This window comes from Carettochelys insculpta, chromosome 16 (assembly GCF_033958435.1).
Source record: "Carettochelys insculpta isolate YL-2023 chromosome 16, ASM3395843v1, whole genome shotgun sequence".
Taxonomy (NCBI): domain Eukaryota; kingdom Metazoa; phylum Chordata; order Testudines; family Carettochelyidae; genus Carettochelys; species Carettochelys insculpta.
In genome coordinates this window covers 16,738,818-16,765,235 of record NC_134152.1, presented here as the reverse complement: position 1 = coordinate 16,765,235, position 26,418 = coordinate 16,738,818, and the positions used below count along the sequence as shown (strand labels likewise).

Here is a 26,418-nt window from a genome sequence, read left to right as displayed (position 1 = left end):
TGTTATGGGAAAATCATTTATATGTCATTTTATATGCATGTTTTAAAGAGTTTGTTCTCTTAGCTTAGCACTAGTAGCTAAAGTAGCTGAAGCCTTAGGCCCAGGTCAAGCTGACCTAAGAGAAATGCTGAAAACAACAGCTGCAGAACCGGTGAAAACTGCCCGATATCGTGCTAATTGGAAGTTTGCAAAATGGGAGATAAAAGAAGAATGTAAGGAGCTGAGATAGCTGCCTCCTGAAGAAGATCAAACACCCAGCAACAGACTGTCCTCTTAGCAACGGAACCATCCAATGGGGTAAAGACCCCTACTGAAATTAGGTAATTGGACTTTGGACAGGGGTATGGGCGGTGTTACAAACTGTAAAGGGTATAATTGCCAGCAATTTCTGGGAGGCGGGGTCCCTCTCTGGAGGCACCCAGCTCGAGCTGTAATTCTGTATCTCAATAAAGGATACTTGTGGATTGGACTCTGAACTTGAAATGCTGTGGGATCCTAGAGTCGAACCCAACACCACACCTGCGAGGGTGAGAGAGAGTTAAATCTTTCCATGAGAGCTGCCTCAGAGACAGTTCCTGCCTCTTGGCCAGCAAGGCTCAAACTGGGCTGGCTTCCTTCCTTTTATATCCCTCCAGGCCTGACACTGGCCGCAGGTGAACACGGGTGGAGCTGATTGGGCCAACAGGCCTTGTTTACCCCTGCCTTGCCTGGCCTCCCTCTCACACTCCTACACATCCCCCTGCTCAAGACCCCCACAGAGGTCTGCCCCCTCCCCCAGCTGTGTTCTTTCTCCCCTGGAAAAAAAAAGTCTGCATTTGTATGATCCTTTCCTGCATGATGCTGGATCTGGAAGGAGAAGGATGGGAGGGTGAGGTACCACCTCATGATTCTGGGTTTTGTCTCTTTCACCACCTGTAGCCAACACAGGGGGGCATGGTCAGTGACAAGGGTAAAGTGTCTGCCCAGGAGGTAGTATTGGAGTGAGTCTGTGGTCCATTTGACTGCTCAGGCCTCTTTCTCTCTTACTGAGTAGGAGAAGCAAATACAGGATTCTTAAGTAAGAGGCTGTCTGGGTGTGTGTTGTGTTTGGGGCTTTCTGGCTGTGGTGTTTTTCTGCTCTGTGGTGTGTGATTGTTGATTTGTTTTTTTTCTCCTGCCTGCCCCCCCACCCCCCGCAAGGAGGGTGGACTGGGACTGGCAGTTGGAATCTGTTGGCTTCTAAATAAGCTTGTGATCTAGAAGCCTCTGCTGATTGGCTGAGCCTCAGGAAGGGGAGGGACTTTGAAGCAGTTCAGGGCTTTATAAAGCAGTGTCCAGGCAGGTGAGCTTGTGAATGGGGGACTGCAAACAGGGAGTTTAGAGAGGGAGTTTGGAAGGGAGTGGAAGGGGCCAGGGACCCTTGCCTTTCTTTTAAATCCCTGTTCTAAGGTGGCAGGCATGGAGAGAGACAGGTCTGCTGCTGTTACCTGCTCAGGATGTGCCAGGTTTGTCTTCCTCCCTGAGGAAAGAAGGGATTTTGTCTGCACTAAGTGCAAGATGGTCTCCATTTTAGAAGAAAAAATTAGAGGACTGGAGGCTCAAGTGTTGACCCTACGCTCAATCAGGGAGGATGAAGATTTCCTTGACAGAAGGGCGCATTTAATCTTGCAAGCACGGCAGGCGGAAGAACTGGGGAGGGCAGTAAGGGATGAAGCACAGAACTGGCAGCATGTAACTTCTAGAAGAAAAAGAAGGCTGATACACGAGTCCCCCATTGATAGAGAGATAAGTAATCACTTTCATGCTCTCTCCACTGGTTCTGGGTGGTGCTTTGGAAGGCGCCTGACAGGGAAAAAAATTGCAAGGGAACTGCTTCTACTGCAGGACAGGGCATGTGTAGTCCTAGGGGTGTGGGTTCAATGACCACCATCCCCAGAAGAAAAAGACGGGTGGTGGTGGTAGGGGATTCCCACCTAAGAGGGACTGAACCATCCATCTGCTGACCAGACGTGCAGTCTCGTGAGGTGTGCTGTTTACCAGGAGCTCCAATTCAGGATGTGACTGAGAGCCTCACAAAACTGTTCCAGCCTTCAGAATACTACCCCTTCCTACTTCTGCATGTGGGAACTAACGATACGGCCAAGAATGACCTTGAGCGGGTTACTGCAGATAATGTGGCGCTGGGAAGAAGGGTCAAAGAATTTGGAGCACAAGTGGTGTTCTCGTCCATCCTTCCTGTCGATGGGAAAGGGCTAGGTAGGGACTGTCGAATTAAGGAAGTAAATGCATGGTTATGCAGGTGCTGTCGGAGAGAGGGCTTTGGATTCTTTGAACATGGGATGCTGTTCTGGGCACAAGGATTATTGGGAAGAGATGGGGTCCACCTAACCAAGAGAGGAAGGAGCATTTTCACAAGTAGGCTTGTAAACTTAGTGAGGAGAGCTTTAAACTAGGTTCGCTGGGGCATGGTGACCGAAACCCTGTAGGTAGAAAGGAACTTGGAGGCCAGGAAGAAATGCAAAGAGGAATGTACAACAAAAGTGGACCCTTGGTTCGAGTAGTGGGGGCGGGGAGATCAACTGGTTATCTAAGGTGTTTGTACACCAATGCCAGAAGCCTGGGTAACAAGCAGGAGGAATTCGAAGCCCTGGCTCAGTCCAAGAACTATGACTTGATTGGCATAACAGAGACTTGGTGGGATGACTCGCATGACTGGATGACTGGTTCAGGATGAACAGGCAAGGGAGAAAAGGAGGAGTTGCACTGTATGTAAGAGTGCACTATGATTGCTTGGAACTCCAGTACATAGAGGGAGAAAAGCTGTTGAGAATCTATGGGTCAAGCTTAGTGGTGTAGGCAGCACTGGAGATGTGGTGGTTGATGTCTGCTACAGGCCGCCAAATCAGGATGATGAGGCTTTTTTTGGACAACTGAGAGAAGTTTCCGGATCGCGGGCTCTCGTTATCCTGGGGGACTTCAATTACCCTGACATCTGTTGGGAGACCAATATGGTGGTACACAAGCAGTCCAGGAAATTTCTGGAGAATGTTGGGGATCACTTCTTGGTACAAGTGCTGAAGGACCAAACCAGAGGTCATGCGCGGCTTGACCTGCTGCTTACAAACAGGGAGGAACTAATAGGGAAGGTAGAGGTGGGGGACAACCTGGGAAGCAGTGATCATGAGATGGTAGACTTCAGGATCCTGGCCAAAGGAAGGAAAGAGAGCAGCAAATTACACACCTTGGACTTCAGAAAAGCAGACTTTGACTCCTTCAGGAACCTGATGGGCAGAGTCCCCTGGGATGCTACCATGAAGGGAAAAGGAGTCCATGAAAACTGGCAGTATTTTAAGGAAGCCCTATTGAAGGCACAGAAAGAAACTGTCCCGATGCACAGCAAGAGAAGTAAATATGGTAGGAGACCAGACTGGCTTACTGGGAAATCCTTGGAAAACTTAGGCACAAAAAGGAAGCTTACAAAAAGTGGAAACTGGGACAGATATCTAGGGAGCGGTATAAACCGTATAGCTTGAGAATGTAGGGCAGTTATCAGGAAGGCAAAAGCACAACTGGAATTGCGACTCGCGAGGAATGTGAAGGATAACAAGAAAAGTTTCTACAGGCATGTTAACAAGAAGAAGGTAATCAGAGAGGGTGTGGGGCCCCTACTGGATGAGGGAGGTAACCCAGTGACAGATGATGTAGGGAAAGCTGAACTACTTAATGCTTTCTTTGCCTCTGTCTTCACGGACAAAGACAGCTCCCGAACTAATGCGATAATCATGCATTGTGGGATGAAGGTGGACAGCCTTTGGTGGGGAAAGAACAGGTTAGGAGCTATCTGAAAAAGCTAAACGTACATAAATTGATGGGCCCGTACCGAATTCATCCTAGGGTTCCGAGGGAGTTGGCATATGTTGTTGACAAGCCCTTGGCTGTTATCTTTGAAAAGTCGTGGAGATTGGGAGAGATCCCGGATGATTGGAAAAAGGCAAATGTAGTGCCCATCTTTAAAAAAGGGAAGAAGGATGATCCAGGGAACTATAGGCCGGTCAGTCTTACATCAGTCCCTGGAAAAATCATGGAGGGGGTCCTCAAGGAAGTCATTTTGAGGCACTTACAGGAGGGGAAAGTGATCAGGAATAGTCAGCATGGATTCATGAAGGGCAAGTCAGGCCTGACCAATCTGATTAGTTTCTACAGGCTGTGTCTACACGTGCCCCAAACTTCGAAATGGCCATGCAAATGGCCATTTCGAAGTTTACTAATGAAGCGCTGAAATGCATATTCAGCGCTTCATTAGCATGCGGGCGGCAGCCGCGCTTCGAAATTGACGCTCCTTGCCGCCGCGCGGCGCGTCCAGACGGGGCTCCTTTTCGAAAGGATGCTGCCTACTTCGAAGTCCCCTTATTCCCATGAGCTCATGGGAATAAGGGGACTTCGAAGTAGGCGGCGTCCTTTCGAAAAGGAGCCCCGTCTGGACGCGCCGCGCGGCGGCAAGGAGCGTCAATTTCGAAGCGCGGCTGCCGCCCGCATGCTAATGAAGCGCTGAATATGCATTTCAGCGCTTCATTAGTAAACTTCGAAATGGCCATTTGCATGGCCATTTCGAAGTTTGGGGCACGTGTAGACGTAGCCACAATGAGATAACTGGCTCTGTGAATAGGGGAAAATCAATGGATGTGATTTATCTGGACTTTAGCAAAGCTATTGATACGGTCTCCCACAATATTCTTGTCAGCAAGTTAAAGGAATGTGGACTGGATAAAAGGACAGTAAGATGGACAGAAAGCTGGCTAGAAGGTCAGGCCCAACAGGTAGTGATCAACCATTCGATGTTTGGATGGAGGTCAGTTTCTAGTGGAGTGCCCCATGGTTCGGTTCTGGGTCCTGTTCTGTTCAACATATTTATCAATGACCTGGATGAGGGGTTGGATTGCACCCTCAGCAAGCTTGCGGATGACACTAAGCTCGGGACAGAGGTAGATAAGCTGGAGGGTAGGGACAGGGTCCAGACTGACAGACAAATTGGAAGACTGGGCTGCAAGAAATCTGCTGAGGTTCAATAAGGACAAGTGCAGAGTCCTGCGCTTGGGCCGGAAGAATCCCAAGCATTGTTACAGGCTGGGGTCTGACTGGCTCGGTAGTAGTTTTGCAGAAAAGGACCTGGGAGCTGTCATGGATGAGAAGGTGGACATGAGTCAACAGTGTGCCGTTGTAGCCAAGAAAGCTAATGGCATATTCGGTTGCATCAAGAGGAGCGTTGCCAGTAGATCCAGAGAAGTGATTATTCCTCTTTATTTGGCTTTGGTGAGGCTGCATCTGGAGTACTGTGTCCAGTTCTGGGACCCCATTTACAGGAAGGATGTGGATACACTGGAGAGGGTGCAGCGGAGGGCGACCAAAATAATGCAGGGGCTGGAGCATATCACTTATGAAGAAAGGTTGAGGGAATTGGGACTGTTTAGTCTGCAGAAGAGAAGACTGAGGGGAGACTTGATAACAGCCTTCAACTTACTGAAGGGAGGCTGCAAAGAGGCTGGAGAGAGGCTTTTCACAGTGATCACAGATGGCAGAACACGGAACAATGGTCTCAAGCTGCGGTTGGAAAGGTCCAGGTTGAACATTAGGAAAAACTTTTTCACTAGGAAGGTGGTGAAGCATTCGAATTGTCTACCCAGGGAAGTAGTGGAGTCTCCATCCCTGGAAGTGTTTAAGTCTTGCCTTGACAAAGCCCTGGCTGGGCTGATCTGGTAGGTTTGGTCCTGCTTAGAGAAGGGGGCTGGACTCGATGGCTTTTCTGGGTCTCTTCCAGCTCTATTGTTCTATGATTCTCCCTTGGGAAGAGTTTACAGATGATATAAAGAATTGGGTGCTCCTCGCCTCCCACAATTTGGGAGAGCACAGCTCCCACCCTGACATCTAAGGCATCCATCTGTAGCAGGCACTCCTTCAAGAAGCTGGGGCTGTACAGGATCGGTTCTCAGCAGAACTGGGCCTTTTGGGCCTGGAAAGCTTCCTCACAAGCTGGGGTCCATGAGACGCAGTTGGGAACCTCTTTCCTGAGGAGGTTGGTAAGAGGGACAGCGAATCTAATTCCCCCTTTGGCAAGAGAGGGGTTCCCTGGTGGGGGGGCTTCCCACTCCCCTCAGCACCTGGGGGAGGGTCCTGGACTGCGCCCTCTGGTGGCTAACCAGGTGGCAGCTCTGGATTGGGGCCTGCTGCCTCAGAGCCAGCTCCTGCCTCTTGGCTGGTCAGCCCCACACTGGGCTGGCTTCCTTCCTTTTATACCCCTCCAGGCCTGACACTGGTGGCAGGTGAACCAGGGTGGGGCTGATTGAGCCAACAGGCCTTGTTTAACCCCTGCCTCGCCTGGCCTCCCTCTCACACTCCTACATGAGGAGTGTATCTACTCTGCAGTCATGCCCCACAAACTGAAAACCACAGATTTTACCGCTTTCTTTAGCCTTTTCAGCATTAGCCTCCTCATTTGTCCTCGGTGAGCTTTATAATCAGATGTTCTTACAGACTGATAAATAATTTAGGTGAGAGACTGCATCTCTGATGTACTCCGGATACTACCGAAAACTAGCCTGTCCTATAGCTGTTGACATTTCATGGTTGAATGTACCAAGGTAAACTAGTAACACTAAGTCCTCAAGCAATATATACTGGCATACCAGTATCTGCAGTGCTGATCAATGTTTGACACTATGTCCCCATATTTTTCATGGAAACGTGGTTTTGAATATGAATATGCATAAGTCAAATATGCTTTATGAAAAATGGGGCAAATGACATGATTCAGGAGCTTGTAATCCCTGTGTATATTTGTAAATTATTATTGAATGTGTATATTTTATTTATGTTTATGTATCTTTCTTGTATTTGAAATTAGAAATATAAAACATAAAGGCTATGTCTACACTAGCCCAAAACTTCAAAATGGCCATGCAAATTGATGTGGCTCGCTGTCACGTGGCTCGTCCATACAGGGCTCCTTTTCGAAAGGACCCTGCCCACTTCAAAATCCCCTTATTCCTATCTGCTGTCTGGATGAGCCACATCAATTTCAAAGTGCCGTGGCTGCTGGCATTCTAATGAGGCGCTTCATTAGTAAACTTTGAAATGGCCATTTGCATGGCCATTTCGAAGTTTTGGGCTAGTGTAGACACAGCCAAACTGTTTATTAATTTATGTCTTCTCATGAAAGCCATTAGTGTTCCTTAAGGAACTTAATGGCTTGGTGTGCAAAGCAGCTTGTGTGAATAGTCTTGTTTTTCCTGCAAGCCTACATTGTCATTGGTCCTACAAAGACATATGACTATGACACCTAGTGCTGGAATCCATTTTGAATTTGGTAATTTTCAGTGGAAGTGGAAGTGCATGGAACAAAGGAGTCCTGCCCTGGCGAAATTCTATTTAAGAATTGGGAAGCAAACCATGAGTATCTTCAACTGGCTTCCCAGACTGCTCTCCACTCAAGAGGATATATAAAAGCACCTGGAAACAAAAGGACTCTAATGACATTGGGTAGAGATGACATGCTGGACCCATATCTGAAACACCAGGTCAGGCCTGGAAAGACTTCACCTGAAATGGGAACTAGGATGAGAAACTATGATTTGCAGTGCTTTTTTTGTGCCGGTACTTGCCAGTACTTAGTACTGACACCTTGGTAGGAGCAGCCATGGGATTGGCTGAGGGGAGGAGATGGGGATCCAGCTGAGTACTGGCACCTCTTTTTTACAAAAAAGGCACTGATGATTTGTAACAATTTATCTTGGGCTGCATCTACGCTACAAATTTACTATGAAGTTAACTTTGAAGTAAGCTGCTACTTTGAAGCTGCACGAAGAGTGTCTACACATGCTTTCCCTTACTTCTAAGTTAACTTTGAAGTAAGGGAGGCTAACTTCAAAGTCACTACTCCATTCCTGGGAATGGAATAGTGCCTTACTTCCAAGTTTAACTTTGAAGTTAAGTGTGTGTAGATGCTTGGCACTCCTTACTGGACTGTGCCCTTCATTCCCCAGGGCAGCAGAACGTACCAGTTGCTACGGATACTCCATTCTTGATATGTAAAAGTTCTGGGCCTGCTGCAGGTCATCCCATGTTTCAGTCACAATATGGTCCTGCCTGCATGTGTTTGTGTTCTTGGCACAGAAACAGTGATCCTCATAGGTGTCATCTACCATTAACAATTGTATCAGGTCCCATTCAGTCGCTGCTGTTGTGCTGCTTATAACTGCAAGGTCTTGTCTCCAGCTTCTCCAGGCCCAAACAGCTTTTGAAATCCTGTCAACATCTCCTGGCAGCAGCATGTGCAGAAGCAAAAAAAACCACTGCCTCCAGAAAAGCAGAAGCTCTTGGTGCTGGTAATTACACATAGGATTTGTACCTTCAGCAAGTAACACCAGGCCATCATGACAGCTGCTCTACTGCCAGAGAATTAATTTTGTGGCCCGAGACTATTTTCTTTTGCACTAAACAGTTTGCGCCAGAACATCTTGTGAATGTGATCATAGAGCACTGCTATGACTTGTGATACTACATATCTCTGAATATGAGCCCAGATAGCTTGTCATGGCAATGAACATCAGTGCAAACATGGGCCATGAGATCCAAGTACTAATGTTGACAATGGGGCCACGCAGTACCAGGACAGGTTACCATGTGTTGACAAGCGTGTGATTACTTAATCTGAGGTTTGTATGCAATGTAAACAAAATTTAAGGAAGAACAGAAGCTCCGCAAACACATTGCACACAATGGTCTAGCCCAGAAGCCTTTCTAGGGGTATTTTAATTCCTGTAAAAGTGGTTATTCCTATGACTTGGAATTGTTATCCATATACACTCTGTTGCATGGCTCTCTGCACTCAGAAATGCCCTCATATTTGAGTCTATGGAATGTTGCAGATATAGTGCAACAGCTTTGACTCTGATTATCTGCCCTCATTGTAATGCTTACAGAGTGTTGTCTTGCATCTTCTGCTGGATAAACACTCCAGTGTAAGATTTTCAGGGTTTGTAAAATGTCTCTTGATGCTGTGTACTAATTACTGGAAGGACACCTGATGTCTGTGCTTAACTAATTAAAAATAACACATTTAGTAGCTTTCCCAGAGTGCTCCATGTAGATCAAGCTGAGAGGCAGCATTTGGCTCTGGATCTGAAGGTCTCCTAAATTCGAAGGCTCCATTCTGGGATTTTTGTAAGAGGTCTAAACAGATATACAACAGAGTTGAGATTCTCACAGCCTACTGTCAGGACCCTAACAAGGGCAGTCAGAATCAAGAGTAAGCAGCATCAAACCTGAGGCTGAGAGTAGCACAGGAATTTGTAACAGAGAGGAAGCCGTGCTAGTCTATACACTATCAAAACAAAAAGCAGTCAAGTAGCACTTTAAAGACTAGCAAAATAGTTTATTAGGTGAGCTTTCGTGGGACAGACCCACTTCTTCAGACCATAGCCAGACCAGAACAGACTCAATATTGAAGGCACAGAGAACCAAAAACAGTAAGCAAGGAGGACAAATCAGAAAAAGATAATCAAGGTGAGCAAATCAGAGAGTGGAGGGGTGGTGGGGAAAGTCAAGAATTAGATTGAGCCAAATATGCAGACGAGCCCCTATAGTGACTCAAAGTTCCCATCACGATTTAAACCATGTGTTAATGTGCCAAATTTGAATATAAAAGCATATTCAAATTCGGCACATTAACACATGGTTTAAATCGTGATGGGAACTTTCTGAGTCACTATAGGGGCTCGTCTGCATATTTGGCTCAATCTAATTCTTGACCTTCCCCCCCACCCCTCCACTCTCTGATTTGCTCACCTTGATTATCTTTTTCTGATTTGTCCTCCTTGCTTACTGTTTTTGGTTCTCTGTGTCTTAAATATTGAGTCTGTTCTGGTCTGGCTACGGTCTGAAGAAGTGGGTCTGTCCCACGAAAGCTCACCTAATAAACTATTTTGCTAGTCTTTAAAGTGCTACTTGACTGCTTTTTGTTTTGACAGGAATTTGTAATTAAGCTCCAGGTCACGGTTGATACCAACAATTAGGATGGCAGCTGGTTTGAGGGTCCTGGTCAGGAGCAGAGGTCTAAATCAATCCAAGGTCAAAGCCAGGAGTTCAAGAACAAGTAGCACGAATGGCTGTGTTTAGTCACTGGCTATCTGCACAAAGCCCTGGACCTTTCCAGGGCTGACTGTGGGGTTTACATTGTGCTGGGTGCAAATCAAGAGCCACAACTCTGGTCTCTCTCAGACCTCTTGAGGCAAGACTTCCAGTGGTGTGTGTCTGTAACCGGTGGTGGTAGCAAAGCATGAGCTAGTTATAACTATTGTTGGGTAGTCCACTGCTTGGCAGCTCTGTAGGTTTGGGGACTCCACCCAAACCCTGCCCATCTCCAAGCTTTACACCTACTAAATGATTTAACGACATGGCTTTCAGCTCTGCTACAGTGAAGAGCTAAATACCCTAATTTCCTTCAGAAATTTTGCCCTGAAGAACTCTAGCTAAGAAAAGACTCTTCACAATAGTTGTCATCTCTGCTGCCTTCTTCAAAGATAAGGCAATTAAGCCCCAGTGAGTCCCATTCAAGACCCTCTCCAAGCATTCACCACACAGGTAACAAAGTACATTTTAAAGTTCTTCATTCCCTTCCTACAGAAAAGGCACTCGCAGAACCACTGTTTCCTGTAAGCTGAGCAGCCGGGCAACCACCCAGGAGAGATTCAGGTGCCCACAGCCAGCAGCATGTTTGTACTGGTGGTGCACATCTGTGCTTGCCTTGGCACACGTAACAAAATGTATGCCACTCATGGATAAAAAAATTAGAGGGAACCCTGGGCAGTAGCCTCATGTTTGGCTTCACTTCTTGGCTTTTGATGTTCCAGTCCACACACCCTGTATCTGTAAACAATTTTTCCTGCAGTCTGAGTAAGCGATGGCACAGAAGCCAAGCCTGACTCAGATGCCCTGGGGATGATTGACGATGCATGCCCCACAAATGAGGAGAAGCTACCAATACAAATGATGTTACAGAGCAATTTAGGTGCTCCATCCTTATAGGCTGCAGATTAAGAGAAGAAAAGTGGCTGTCCTCCAGCCCTGGTGATGGTGGCACGCAGAAATCAAAAGACGCTTTCTATGTGGAAGATAAACCATCTACTGTCACTGCTGCATCTGGAATTACAAGGGAAGATGGGTGGAATAAAAGGAAGAAAACTGGTGATGCCAATTACAGCTGTTAGTACTTTGGCGGCCTCTGAAATCCTTGTCCTGACATTACAAACACCCGCAATTTTTCTCCTCTTAAGTGTTGAATCAGTTGCTGTGATAGGCACCAGCATATACCCCTAGTTTTTGCTTTAGGCATACCACCTTTCACAATGGGATTGTGAAAAGCTTTATTAGTTCTGGTAAAAGAAATTAGAATGTTCTTGCTCCCGACGGTTATTGCTGTTACTATTAGATTCATCGTCCACAAGCTGCTTCCCTGACTGCAAAGGTAAAAAACTGAAAATACGTGCTTCCTAATTCAAGATACGAGAGAGCTGTTTGTGTGTTGGTCTGAGCAAGCAGCATGGAACTATCCATTTGCGACAAGAACTCCTATGTGCTAGGACTTGTTTGTACTGTGCTGTGATTAGGAAGTTCAGCCATGGACCAGGGTCCCATTGCAGTGTTGACACTGATATCCTGCATATAGCTTCACAGAGTCACTTAACCTCTCTCTCATATGGGGGGAATAGTACAGCAATACTCCAGAGGGACGGATTCTTCAGTCTCTTGCACATCAACACTCTCATTTACTCAAATGCAAAGTGGGCATAAACAGCTAACAGATCAAATTCTCCATGCTCTTAGGTGGGTATAAATGGCTACACAAGGTGCAAAGCAGTGGAGAATCAAGCCCCAGATGTTAATTTGCCACCAAAATACACATTTTTATGGTATTTATCCAGATGTTTCTTTTAAGATGGTTAGAACACCCCTCACTCCAAATATGTCTACTTGAGACTGACTATTGCCAATCCTATGGCTAGGAATCACTTCTAAGAAAATATGTCACATTAAGCAGAGTTCATTCCTTTGACTGTTTGTTCTCTCCTCAGAAGCAATACACACATTTCATTTCCGCCACATACAGTTTCTCTTGTGCAAGCTGTGTTACTCCTGCCAACAACCCACACAACTTTAGTGAGGAGCATTTTAACGGCTACTTTTTTTCTTTTCCTTTTGCAAGTTCAGGAAAAAAGACAGTTTTCTTCAACATCCAAAATGCTTTTGCACAATAGCTCTAACTGCGACTGTCACATCCTGGGTTGCTAGAACTATTTATCAGGTTCAGTCTCAGAGTATTCAATGTTAGGAAAGTGCATACCAATATACAACACAGGAACTCTGTGTGCAGCAGGTCATTAGATGCTTTGGATTGCTTTGTGGCACTTGAGATTGTACTGCAGTCTTATACAATATAAATTACAGGTCGAACAGAGTGTATAACAGTCTCAAAGAGAAGCTAAACAGTATATTAGTGTCAAAGAATAGGGTGAATCCTATTTGTAAGAATATTTGATACAAATTATAGAGAGTGAGAGAGAGTCAGGAATTAGGGCCAGGTTGTCAAGTAATCATCTGTGTGCCAAGACCTTGTGCCAAGACAAAGAATAGTATTGCCGGCTTGAAAAACAGACAGGGCTTGGCAACAAAATTCAGCACCATGACACTTCTCCAATTCATTCTGTCAGTGTGTGTGTTCATAGCAAAGTTATTTCGAAACAACTATGCTAGTGTCTACATGATGCAACTACTATTTTGAAATAAATTCAAAATGGCATCTGTCTTTCAAAATTGGTATACTTCATTTCACGAGGAATAGTGCCTATTTTGAAATAGCTATTTCAAAATGGGTGCTGTTAAGACAGGGAATAGTAGTGCATCTAATGGCTGTATTGTGAAATAGGCTTTATGCGTGTAGCTGCTGCATGTTGAAATAGCTAAGTGTGATTTCAAAATGCAGCAGCATTACTTCGAAATGAGCCATTTTAGACTAGCTACTCCAGAACAGTTTATTTTGGAATAAGGCTGATGTGAGGACAAACCCTAAGGCTATGTCTACACTACACTCCAGCACTCTTCCGAAAGACGATCTTCAGGAAGATATCTTCTGGAACATCATCTTTCAAAAGAGCATGTTCATACACAAAAAGGCCTTGCCACTCTTCGGAAGAATAGAGCAGGAAATGCCGCGGACCAGGTTGCATGGCTGCCAAGCCCTTCCAGGAGCCTCTGCCAGCCACTTCCTTAAAGACCCCCTCCCCAACCTCTACCTTGCACATGCTGAGTCCTGCTTTGCTGCAGACAGCACTGCAGACCCTGTGCAGCAATCAAACGCCCAATGGAGAGCCCCATGGATCTCCAGCGGCTCCCCAACAGGGACTTCCTAGATGTTGTGGTCCACCTGCTGGCCACAGTGGTCACTGATGCACTCCACCTCCTCTAGCGGGCAACCTCTCCCCATCCCCCCACCCCATCACAGTCATACAGGCACAGCTATGCACCTTAGTAACTCTTATTTTCATTATGCGATTCCTTTACAGTGACCATTATCTTCATATTATGCTCCTCACAGACACCAGTGCAATTCCATTGCTTTCAGAGAAGTACTGATCGGAAATGTATGAGCTGTTGTACTGAGGAGACACAAGAGGAAAAAGACTTCCGTTCAGCCACCTGCAGCTGTATTGGTCCTGTAATGGTAAGGGATGTAAAAGGCAGTAAAAAAGTTATTTCAGTCCATAAAGTGACTGAAGAGGATCAGGAGACAGATGTGTTGAATATGAAGGTGCCAGTTTAACCTTCCCCGTTTAACCATCCCATTTCACAGCAGAATTGCTTTTCCAGAAAATCCATACCTCCAAAACCTGGCCCGGTATAATTTGTGCTAACTTAATGCTCAGGACTCCAACATTAGGGACCCTTTCTACTGGTATCCTTTAGGAAACACAGTCAGATACGGTTTTGGCCCCTGCGACCTCACAACCTAAATTGGCAAATGGTGAGAAAGACTCACAAAGAGGGAAAATGACTTTCCCATGTCTAGCAGAAGAACCAGAGTCCTGCACTCAGGACAGAAAAATCACATGCACTGCTACAGACTGGGTTCTGTCCTAGCTAAATGGAAGTTCTGCAGGAAAGGACCTGGGCATTACAGTACACAAGAAGATAGATATGAATCAACAGTGTGTCCCCTGTTGCCAAGAATGCTAATGACATATTAGGGTGCATTAGTAAGAGCATTGCCCGCAGACTGAAGGAAGTGATTATTCCCCTCTATTTGGCACTGGTCAGGCCATATCTGGAGTACTGCATTCAGTATTGGGTCCCCTACTACAGAAAAGATGTGAAAAAAATGGAGACAGTCCAAACCAGGGCAACAAAAATGATTAGGGGGCTGGGACACATGACCTACGAGGCAAGACTGAGGGAACTGGGTTTAGTTAGTCTGCAGAAAAGAAGACTTAACAGTGGATTTGACAGCAGACTTCAATTACCTGAAGGGGAAATCCAAACAGTATGGAGCCAGGTGACTCTCAGTGGTGGCAGTTGACAGAATGAGGAACAATGGTCTCAAATTGCAGCGGGGAAGGCATAGGTTGGCTATTAGGAGAAATAGTTTCACTAGGAGGGTGGTGAAGCACTTGAATGGGTTGCTAAGGGAGGGGATGGAGCTCCGTCCTCAGAGATTTTTAAGGCCAAGCTTGACAAAACTCTGGCTGGAAAGATTTAGTGGGTGTTAGTCTTGCTTTGAGCAGGGTGTTGGACTAGAGAACCTCCTGAGGTCTCTTCCAGCACTAGTCTTCTATGAGTCTATGACTTGGCCTTTTTCATTTTAGACTTTTTTCTTCATGGTTTTAAACAAAACAAACCAGCAGTCATGCAGCACTTTAAAGACTAACAAAATAATTTATTAGGTGATGAGCTTCCGTGGGGCAGGCTTTCTTTCTCAGATTTGGAAATACAGCATTTCCAGCACAGCACTGACAGTTTTATAACCTGGGCTGCAGCGACCATGACATGGTAGATTTCAGGATCCTGAAAAAGGAAGGAAGGTGAGCAGTAAAATTCAGACCCTTGATTTCAAAAGAGCAGACTTTGACTCACTGAGGCTACGTCTACCTGTGAACACTACATCGAAACAGCTTATTTCGATGTAGCGACATTGAAATAAGCTATTTCGATGAATAACGTCTGCACGTCCTCCAGGGCTGGTGCCGTCGACGTTCAACATTGACGTTGGGCAGCACCACATCGAAGTAGGCGCTGCAGGGGAGCGTCTACACGCCAAAGTAGCACACATTGAAATAAGGGTGCCAGGAACAGCTGCAGACAGCGTCACAGGGCGGACTAGCACTTCCAGGGCAACAGCTAGCCGCTGCCTTAAAGGGCCCCTCCCAGACACACTCAACCTGCACAGCACGCGGTTTGCAGAGCCATAGGCACACACACCTCGGCGAAGCAGTTATGGACCCCTAGCAGCAGCAGCAGCAGCAGCAGCAGCCAGAGGTCTACCCAGCCGCCCCTGCCGGAGCAGTGCTCGCCCTGCTTGATGGCATGCAGGAGGCAGCTGATCACCTTCTAGTCACAGAAGAGGAGCTGTCCCCAGGGGAGGAGGAAGCAACCCTGGACCCTGCAGCCCCCCACCTCCCCTCCCCTGACGCACATGCCGCCAGCTGTAGAGCTACCCCACGAGCACCGACTGGTGGGAGCGGCTGGTGCTCGGAGAGTGGGACGAAGACCGCTGGCTCCAGAACTTTCGGATGATCCGGCAGACATTTCTGGAGCTCTGCCAGTGGCTCACCCCAGCACTGAGGCACCAGGACACCGCCATGCGACGTGCCCTCAGCATGGAGAAACGGGTCAGCATCGCTGTCTGGAAGCTGGCCACTCCAGACAGCTACCGATCTGTGGGCCAGCAGTTTGGCGTCGGCAAGGCCACCTTCGGGGCTGTCCTCATGGAGGTAAGAGGACTCACGGGGAGGGGGAGGCAGCCCTGGGGGTGGAGGGGAGCCCTGGCAGGGGAGGGGAGGGGAGCCCTGGCAGGGGAGGGCCAGACACACCCTGCACACCTCTCATTGGTGCTCCCCCATGTCCTTCCCCTGCAGGTCGTCCGCGCCATCAACGCCCTGCTCCTCCACAGGCTCATGCAGCTTGGGGACCCGGATGCCGCCATCACGGGTTTTGCCACCCTGGGCTTCCCAAATTGCTTCGGGGCTCTGGATGGGACCCATATCCCCATCCGAGCTCCGGAGCACAGTGGGGGACGCTTCTTGAACCACAAGGGCTACCATTCAGTGGTCCTCCAGGCCTTGGTGGACAGCCAGGGCCGCTTCCTGGACATATATGTTGGCTGGCCTGGCAGCACCCATGATGCCCGGGTATTCCAGAATTCGGGCCTGTGCCGCCGGCTGGAGGAGGGGACCTCCATCCCCCAGCGGGAGATCCCTGTGGGGGACACCACCATGCCCCTCTGCGTCGTCGCAGACACGGCATACCCACTCCGGCCCTGGCTCATGCACCCTTACATGGGCCATCTGTCAGCCATCCAGGAGCGTTTCAACTTGCTCCTGAACCACGTGCGCCAGGTGGTTGAGTGCACATTTGGCCACCTCAAAGGGCGCTGGAGGTGTCTCCTCACCCGCCTTGATGTGGGCCCCACCAACATCCCCCCGAATGTGGGCGCGTGCAGCGCCCTCCACAACCTGGTGGACAGCAAGGGGGAGGCATTCTTTCAGGGCTGGGCTGTGGAGGCTGGCAGGGCCAACGTGCAGCTACCCGCTGCCCCCAGTCGCCAGGTGGACCCCGAGGGGATCCAGGTTCGGGAGGCCCCGCGGGCCCATTTCGACGAGGCCATGGGGTGAACGCTGGCAGGCCCCCCACTGCACACCCCCCATCCTCCACAACACTCCCTGCCCCTACGCCCACACCACAGAGCACCCAAGAGCACACACACCCCCACTTTTCTTGCAAATAAAAATAGACCTGTTGTTCGTGAAACCACCAAACGTTGAATTCTTATTATTATATTATTTACAACAAACATAAATATTATATATTATATGGATAACCAAAAAACAGGGGAACACAAGGAAGGGGAGAACTATTTACATGGGGGGGCAGGTATCATAAAATAACAGGGGTCTAATACAAACTATATACAACACAAGTAAAAGGGGATATGTACAAAGGGGGAGGGGGGGGCCACGTCCTGGGCCCCGCACCCCCTAATGTCCAGCGCTGGGGGTGGGCGGCCGCAACCCGTGCCTCGGCCTCAGCCCTGGCCGGGGCTGGCTGGGGGCCAGGCGGACCGGCAGATATGGCAGGCAGGTGTCAGCAGGCCCCAGGTCCCCCTCGGCGGATGGCCCCTCAGTGGCAGATGGCGGTGCAACGGCGGGTGGAGTGGCGGGTGGAGCGGCGGGTGGAGCAGGCAGGGCGGGCAGAGCGAAAGCCGGCGTGGCATGGGGGGCCAGGTAGTCCGCAATGCTCTCAAATGTGTGCATAAAGGCCCCCCATGCCTCCTGATGCCAGGCCAGTGCCCGCTCCTGCAGATGGAGATGCTGCTCCTCCACCCGCAGGCGCTGCTCCGACACCTCCAGCTGCTGCCAGAGGATTGCCAGCAGCTGGGGGTCCGTCGCTGTCCGGGGGTGGTGCTGGGTCCGCTGTCGTCCCCGCCCTGGGGCTGGTCGGTGCTCCGCCGAGGGGCTGGCCTGCAGTGATGGCCCCAGTGGGCTCTCCGGGACCACTGACACCTCGCCAGCGCTCTCCAGTCCCTCTGATGGTGTAGCTGCGGAACACAGGCAGGGAAGAAGAGTGGAGACAGCCGTTAGTGTGGCCCCCAAGCCATGGCCCTTGTCCCCCCACACCTCTGCTGCTGGTTCCCCATCCCCATCCCCGGGAGATGCTGCTGCTGCTGATGGGTGTCCCACCCACTCCTGCCAGAGGACCCTAGGTTCCGCCCCCCCCCATCCCCAGGGATGGGGCATGGCACTGTCATGCTGGGGGGGCAGGGGCTGATGCAGTCTTCTGAGGGACATGCCACTGCTGTCCTTGGGGACATGGTCATCTGGGCATGTGGAGGGCCCTGGTCATGTCTGTTGCCCCCGCCCCTCAACCCCGGCGGTGTGCACCGGGGGGGTACATACCTGACGGTTCGCTCCCACGGTCGGGGGACACCCTGTGGGCGGACACCCTGCTGGAGCTCCAGGACAGGATGGCAATCTGGAGCTCCCCATCACTGGAGGAGGATCCCCCCTCCTCCTCCTCCTCTGGTGTTCCAGGGGTGGGCTCTTGGGGTGGCCCCTGTGGTGTGGGGCTTGCCTCCGGGGCAGACTCCACCTTCGGGGCCTGCTGGGGCTCATCGGCCAAGGTGTCAAGAGTGGCCGGCGGGGAGGAGGTGTGCCGGGGGCCCAGGATTTCCCTGAGCTCCTTGTAAAAGGGGCAAGTGACGGGGGTGGCCCCAGATTGGCTGGCTGCATCCCGGGCCCGGGCGTAACCCTGCCGCAGCTCCTTGACCTTACTCCTGACATGGTCAGGAGTGTGGGCAGGGTGACCCTGGGCGCCCAGGCCCTCGGCCAGCCGAGTGAACGCATCCGCATTCCGCCTCTTGCTCCCCATTACATGGAGCACCTCCTCCTCACTCCAGAGCCCCAGCAGGTCCCGGAGCTCGGCCTCCGTCCAGGAGGGGCCCCGCTGCCTCTTTCCCAGCTAGCTGCCAGCCTGGGAGCCCTGGCTCCCCTTGGAGGGGTTGCCCTGGGGTCGCTTGGGGGGCTGGCGGGCAGCCATCGCTGCGGGGGTGGTGGACTGCAGCTGCAGAGGGGTGTGCAGGCTGGCCGCATGGCTGTGATGCCGCCTGCACGCTCTCTCAGCTTCCTGCACAGGAATGCCGGGGGCAGGGACCTTTAAGGGGCCACTGCACGCGGCGACCATCAAGCTCAGGGGCTGGAGAGAGCGTCTGTCAACCCCTCAGCTGATGGCCGCCATGGCAGACCCCGCTATTTCGATGTTGCGGGATGCGCATCGGCTACACATGCCCTACTTCGACGTTCAACGTCAAAGTAGGGCGCTATTCCCATCTCCTCATGGGGATAGCGACTTCGACGTCTCGCTGCCTTACGTTGATGTCAACTTTGAAATAGCGCCCGCCACATGTAGCTGTGGCGGGCGCTATTTTGAAGTTGGTGCGGCTACTTCGAAGTAGCCAGCACATGTAGACGCGGCTTGAGAGAACTGATGGGCAGAATCCCTTGGGAAATGAAGGGGGAAAGAGTTCAGGAGAACTGGCAGTATGTTAAAGAAGACTTATTGAAGGCAGAGGAATGAACCATCCCTCTGCATAGTAAGAAATGCAAATATGGTAGGCAACCAACTTGGCTTAAAGGGGAAATCCTGTGTCAGCTTATGCAAAAGCACAATTGGAACTGCAGCTGGCAAAGGATGTGAAGTGTAACAAGAAGGGTTTCTACTGGCATGTTAACAATAAGAGGGTTATCAGGGAAGGTGTGGGGCCATTACTGAATGAGGGAGGTAATCTAGTGACAGTTGATGTAAGAAAAGCTGAAGTCTTTTTTGCCTCAGTCTTTACAGACAAGGACAGCTTCCACACTACGGTGCTAGACAATGCAGTATGGGAAGATGGAGGGCAGTCCTTGCTGGGGAAGGAATGAGTTAAGAGCTACTTAGAAAAACTAGATGTACACAAATCCATGGGTCTGGATTTAATGCACCCGATAGTATTGAGGGAATTGGCAGACCATTGTCGAGCCATTATCTCTGAAGACACTTGGAAATTGGGACAGATCCCGGATGATTGGAAAAAGGCAAATGTAGTGTCCATATTTAAAAAGGGAAAGAACAACCCAGGGTACCATAGACCCATCAGCCTTTCCTCAGTCCCTGAGAAAATAATGGAGGAGATACTCAAGGAATCCATTTTGGAGCACTTGGAAGAGGTGAAAGTGATCAAAAGTGGTCAACATGAATTCACCAAGGGCAAGACTGACCAATCTGATCAGCTACTATGACAAGATAACAGGCTCTGTGGACATGGAGAAGTCAGTGGATGTGATATACCTTGACTTCAGCAAAGCTTTTGGTACAGTCTCCCACAACATTCTTGCCCATAAGTTAAGAAAGTATGGATGATATATAGACGATAAGATGGACAGAAAGCTGGTTTGACGGTCAGGCCCAACAGGTAGTGGTCAGTGGCTCAATATCCGGATGGCAGTCCGTTTCAAGCAGAGTGCCCCAAGCCTCAGTTCTAGGGCCAGTACTGTTCAACACCTTTTTTTAATGACCTGGATGAGGCACTGGATTGCACCCTCGGCAAGTTTGCGGATGACACTAAAATAGCAGGAGAGGAAGATATGCTGGAGGGTAGAGATAGGCTCCAGAGGGACCTGGATATATTAGAGGATTGGGCCAAAAAAAATCTGATGCAGTTCAACAAGGAGAAGTGTAGATTCCTGCACTTGGGGCAGAAGAATCCCAAGCATTATTATAGCCTGGGGGCTGACTGGCTAAGCAGCAGGACAGCATAAAGGGACCTAGGGATTATGATGGATGAAAGGCTGAATCTGAATAAACAGTGTACCCTTGTAGCCGAGAAGGCTAATGGCATATTGGGGTGCATTAGGAGGAGCTTTTCAAGCAGATCTAGAGAAGTTGTTGTTCCTTTCTATTCGACACTGGAAAGGTCACATCTGGAGTATTGCGTCCAGTTCTGGGCCTTCCCAGTATAGAAAGGATGTGGCTGTGCTGGAGCAAATTCAGCAGAGGGCAATGAAAATGATTAAGGGCTTGGAGCACATGACCTATGAGGAGAGGCTCAGGGATTTGGTCTTGTTTAGTCTACAGAAGAGAAGACTGAGGGGTGATTTAATAGCAACCTTCAACTTCCTGAAGGGGAGCTCTAAAGAGGATGGAGAGAAATTGTTCTCAGTGGTGACTGATGGCAGAACAAAGAGCAATGGTCTGAAGTTGCAGAAGGAGAGGAGTAAGTTGGATATTTGGAAAAACTACTTCACCAGGAGAGTGGTGAAGCACTGGAATGCGTTACTAAGAGAGGTGATGGAATCTCCATCCCTAGAGATTTTTAAGTCCGAGTTTGACAAAGTTCTGGCTGGGATGACTTAGTTGGGGTTGATCCTGCTTGAAGTAGGGAGCTGGACTCAATGACCTCTTGAGGTCCATTCCAGTCCTATTATTCGATGATTTTATGATAATACAGAGATTAAAAAAAAAAACCTGAAAGATCAGATACATAGAACTGAAGGGGATGTGAGGGGTACAAAATACTAAGAGTCCTGCCTGAGATCATTATGAACAGGAAACTGTCTTCATAATGTATGAGGTAATTCCTATCTCTATTAAGGGCAAGATTCAATATATTGATTTTGAGCATGAACTCCAGTTCACACTCTCCCTTTGTAATCTGCTGTTAAAATATCTTTGTTGTAGGACATTATACTCTCAAGTCTTTAACAGAACGGCCCACTCCATTGACATGCTCGCTGACAGGTTTATGTGTATTCAGATTCCTAATGTCTGCTCTGTGTCCGTTCATTCTTTGGCTAAGTGATTTTCCCTTCTGTCTGATATATACAGCAGAGGGACGTTGCTGGCACATGATGACATATATAAGATTGATTGAGGTACAGGACAATGAGCCCCTGATCTTGTAATTAGCATGGTTAGGTCCAGTGATGGTATCTCCAGAAGAAATATGTGGACAAAGTTGGCAACGGGGTTTGTTGAAAGGAAAATTTCCAGGATAAGTATCACTGTGGCATGGCCTGTGGTTACTAGTGAGAATTCTCCTGAGATTAGGTTAGGTTGGCTACCTGAGAGACCAGGCCTCTCACCTAGGGCCTTCCGGAGTGTAGCATCACAACCTAGTACAGGTTGTAGTTTTTGATGATGAGCTGCAAGGGTTTGAGTTGAGGGCTATAGGTAACAGCAAGTGGTGTTCTGTTATTGACCTTCTTGGGCCAATCTTGAAGTAGTTGGTTTCTGGGTATTTGTCTGGCCTTGTCAATCTGTTTTTTCACTTCTCCCAGTGGATAATTGTTTTACAAATGCTTGGTAGAGATCTTGAAGTTTTCAGTCTCTGTCAGTAGGATCAGAGCAGATGTAATTGTATCTAAGGGCTTGACTATAAATGACAGATTGTGTGGTGTATGCTAGATGGAAGCTGGAGGCATGGAGGTAAGTGTAGCAGTCAGTGGGTTGCTGATAGAGAGTGGTACTGATCTGGCCATCAGTGATTTGTACTGTTGTGTCCAGAAAATGAGTCTCTCATGTGGAGTAGTACAGACTAAGATTGATGATGAGGTGCAGGTTGTTAAAATCTCTTAAGAATTCTTCCAGAGTCTCTTTACCCATAGCAGTGCTACTAATCTGGTTTCCAGGTTTATGGATTTTTGGAAGCAAATAGAATAATCCAGGTCAGGGCTCAGAAGATGTGTCTGTGTGAATTTGGTCCCAAGTAGAGGCAGGGAGTTCCTTAAGAAGATGGTGTAGTTTCTTTTGGAATTCTAAAGTGTAATCAGAGGAAAGATGTCTGTAAAATGTGGTGTTGGAAAGTTGTCTAGCTGCCTTCTGTTCATAGTCTGACTTATTCATGATGAAAACAGACCTCTTCCAAAATTCCATAAACCTGGAAATCCCCGGATGCCCTATCATTTTGGGTATTGGCACTCTTACTTCCAGATTACCTAGCTATGTAGACTCCCTCTCAAACCCTGTGCCACCAGCACTCCTAGCTATCTCAGAGATGCCACTGACTTCCTGAGGAAATTACAAAACATTGGAAACCTTCCTGACAATACCACCCTTGCTACCATGGATGTAAAGGCTCTTTACACCAATATTCCACATGAAGATGGACTACAAATGCTCGGGAATACCATCCCTGATGCTACCATGGCAAATCTGGTGGTTGACCTATGTAACTTTATTCTCTCCCACAATTATTTTCAATTTGGGGACAACTTCTACCTCCAGATCAGTGGCACAGCTATGGGCACCCACATGGCCCCACAGTATGCTAACATTTTCATGGCTGACTTAGAACAACATTTCCTCAGGTCTCATCCCCTATTACCCCTCCTTTACTTATGCTACATCAATGATATCGTTATCATTTGGACCCATTGTAAAGAGACTCTGGAAGAATTCCACAGAGATTTTAATAACCTGCAGGACACTTAGTATTTCTCACCCCTCAACACCTCTCACCCCTGCCTTCAGTTCTATGTATCTGATTTGTCAGGGTTGTTTTCATTTTTTTTTTTATTTCTATATTATTAAACTGTCAGTGCTGTACTGGAAACCTTATATCTCCAGATCTGAAGAAGTGGGCCTGCCCCACAAAAGCTCATCACCTAATAAATTATTATGTTAGTCTTTAACGTGCTACATGACTGCTGGTTTGTTTTGTTAGAATACAGACTAACACGGCTATTCTCTGGTTATAAACAAGTTTCCAAGCCAAGAAGAGAAATATTAGAACAGCAAATATTACCTGAGCACAACTTAATCAGCAGGTGAATTTACAGAGATAGACAATGCCATGGACTGCAGTGTGATTAGTCTTCTTTATGAAGTGGAAATAGACTCAGATGAGGCAGACACGTTGCTATCAAAAGAAACTAATGTTATTTTTGCTTCAGGAGGGAATGTGCTGTCAGCATCTATACATCACTTCCACATCAAAAAGTATTCAACCTTTATATTTAGGACACTTATTTCTCGGATTTTGTCCAAATTAAATGCCTCTCACTGACTCTTCTGAGGTTTCATACCACTTTGCTGTTTAGCAGCTGTTCCCTGTGCTGAATCAAGTTAGTTCAGTGAGTGCATTCAGTCCAGCTTGGCTCAGCAAATTTTCATCTCGAAGTCCTTTCTGTTGAATTCTCATGCATTTGGAAAGTACACAAACATGTGCATGCTTCCTAGCTTTAGTTATTTACAGTGGAAAAATTCAAATTGTTTTCATGACAATTGCTGACATGCACATCAGAAAATAGTTACTTTGCTGTCAGAAGTTATTTGTCTCATCTAACTGACAAGAGCTACCAAATTAAATATGCATTAAAACACTTTATTATTGGAAAGAATAAAATCACAAACCATTTTATTTATGGCTTTGGGATTTTTAAAATAGTTGGTAACAACAATAAGTCTCTCGCTTATTAAACCAACATTTCCTCCACTTCAGCTATTTACAGTGAACCGTGGTGCAGGCTGCAGGGAGGAGGAGGAGGGGGAGACTCCAGCGTCTTGTCCATGCTCTGAGTTGGGGGTGATGTGTCCCCCAGCCTTCCAGGATGGAGTGGAGCTCTGTATAATAGTGGCAAGTGGAGGGTCCTGCTCCAGAGCGTCAGGCAGCATCCCAGGCCTAGACATCACCCTGCCTGAGCTCCTTCACCTTTGCCCGGACCTGCTCTTGGGATCGGATGGGTGGCCCCATTCTTCCAGGGTGGTGGCCATCCAGACATAGATGGGGCCACTGCGGCTCTTCACCTTGGGGTCTTGTCAACAGAAGGACCCCTGGAATGTCCAGATATTCCTTTTGTTGACAGATCTGTCGACAGAGGAGTTCTTCCTCATTGGGAACAGGGTACAGCTGTTGGCAAAAGTGCTGAGTTCTGTCCACTTACTGTTGACAGAACATGCTTGCGAATCTGGACACTCCCTGGGTTTTGTTGACAAAACCCTCTATTGTAGACATACCTATAGAGATTGGACAACCATCTGCTAACATGCCAAGCGATGGTGATATTGAACATAGTAACATACAAGAGCACATTGCAAAGCATACGATGGCAACCCATTTCCACCCTTCCACCATCCTCTGGGCAGCTTCAAACACCTGCCACGTTGTAGGTAAGAACAAGCTATCCAAGATATGCTTCCTTCCTTTCCTTCAAAATCAAACCGACTTTATTTGGGATTCAACAGTCTTCAGTTACAGACACCCACACGAAACTCTGCATGCACTTGAAAATCTTAAAAACATGGTCAAGAATAAAGATCTTTCTGTTATCCTGCAGACTGAATCAAATAGTCCAATGACAACCTAAATACAACAAATACGTAAATACGTACATTGACCTCAGCACACAATCCTCTGAGTGTCCTGTAACAGGTGAACTCATCCCTACCTATCAACCATCTTCTTACAGGCAAGGAAGAGTATGAGGGCTTCACAACACACATTAAAAGGTATCACACTTGGCCTTCATCAGAACAAAGACACTTCCAAAGGCTTAGGGACTTGAGATAATAAAGTGGCAATATTTAGTCCCAGTGGAGTAAAAATCACCCTTTATGTTGCAGATAAAACTGTGTTTAGTACTCCATTGTCCACATCACAAGCTCACGACAGCGGCAGCACAATTTCAGAAAGGCCTGCTACTGGAGGGGAGAATTTCAAAAAATCACCTTATCCTTTTTGACAAGTATCACAGAGGTAGCCGTGTCAGTCTGTATCTTCAAAAACAACAAGTCCCGCGGCACCTTATAGACTAACAGATATTTTGGAGCATAAGCTTTTGTGGAAGTGGGTCTTTGCCCACGAAAGCTTATGCTCCGAAATATCTGTTAGTCTACAAGGTGCCACAGGACTTTGTGTTGTCTTATCCCTATTTTGATTTAAAACTCATTTTACTGGAAAGTAGCACATAATACATACGTTAGCCTTAGAATATACTGCTACTTGTACTATACCAGCAAAATTCATTCAAGTGTTTTGCCTTATACAAATGCAATTTTTTTCACTGTAATTTCTGTTATTTGCTCCATCAAATATTACAAACTAAGTCCAGAGGGCATATATTTTCAATACACACTACAGTGTCAGTTAGATAAAGATGTACTATTTCAGACTACTTTAACAAGTGGTAAATCAAATACATAGCTCAGTGTTGAAACTGCAGTATACAATATGACTTACATTATATTCATAACCATATGGTGAGACATGGAGCTGTGGGGCCTAAGGCACGAAGAACAGAAGAAGATTTCAAAGCCTTGTTGGTATCTTGTTGCCTTAAAAACAGTAACAGGCTTCTTTCCCAAAATGCACTCTGGGTGCAAATGCTGCAATGGATTGTGGGTAATCCCCTCAGGCTGCCTGGTGGAGGTTCTGTATTCTTACACATCTGATACAGATTTCTGCCTGACTTGAAGCTTTGATCTATCATAACTTTTGAAATATACTTGGTGTATTAAGACCAGCAAAGCACACACTCAAACACAACAATGATGGGTCTCAGAGACAGCTCTGCTGTCACAGTGTACCACAAGACATGAGGAGCCTTGACCGGTCATCAGAAATGCTGATTTCAATGGGACAATTTTGAA

General features: G+C 47.7%; 1 protein-coding gene across 1 annotated transcript; it reads right to left on the bottom strand.

Moving 5' to 3' along the window:
• Positions 1 to 17,119: 17,119 nt before the first annotated feature.
• LOC142021631 (uncharacterized) lies at positions 17,120 to 18,746 on the bottom strand. The gene is made up of 2 exons (XM_075010698.1): positions 18,195 to 18,746; positions 17,120 to 17,836 (listed from the first exon to the last, which is right to left on the bottom strand). The coding sequence occupies exons 1-2, from the start codon at positions 18,664 to 18,666 to the stop codon at positions 17,277 to 17,279; spliced, it is 1,032 nt and encodes a 343-aa protein (XP_074866799.1). The 5' UTR covers positions 18,667 to 18,746; the 3' UTR covers positions 17,120 to 17,276.
• Positions 18,747 to 26,418: the final 7,672 nt, after the last annotated feature.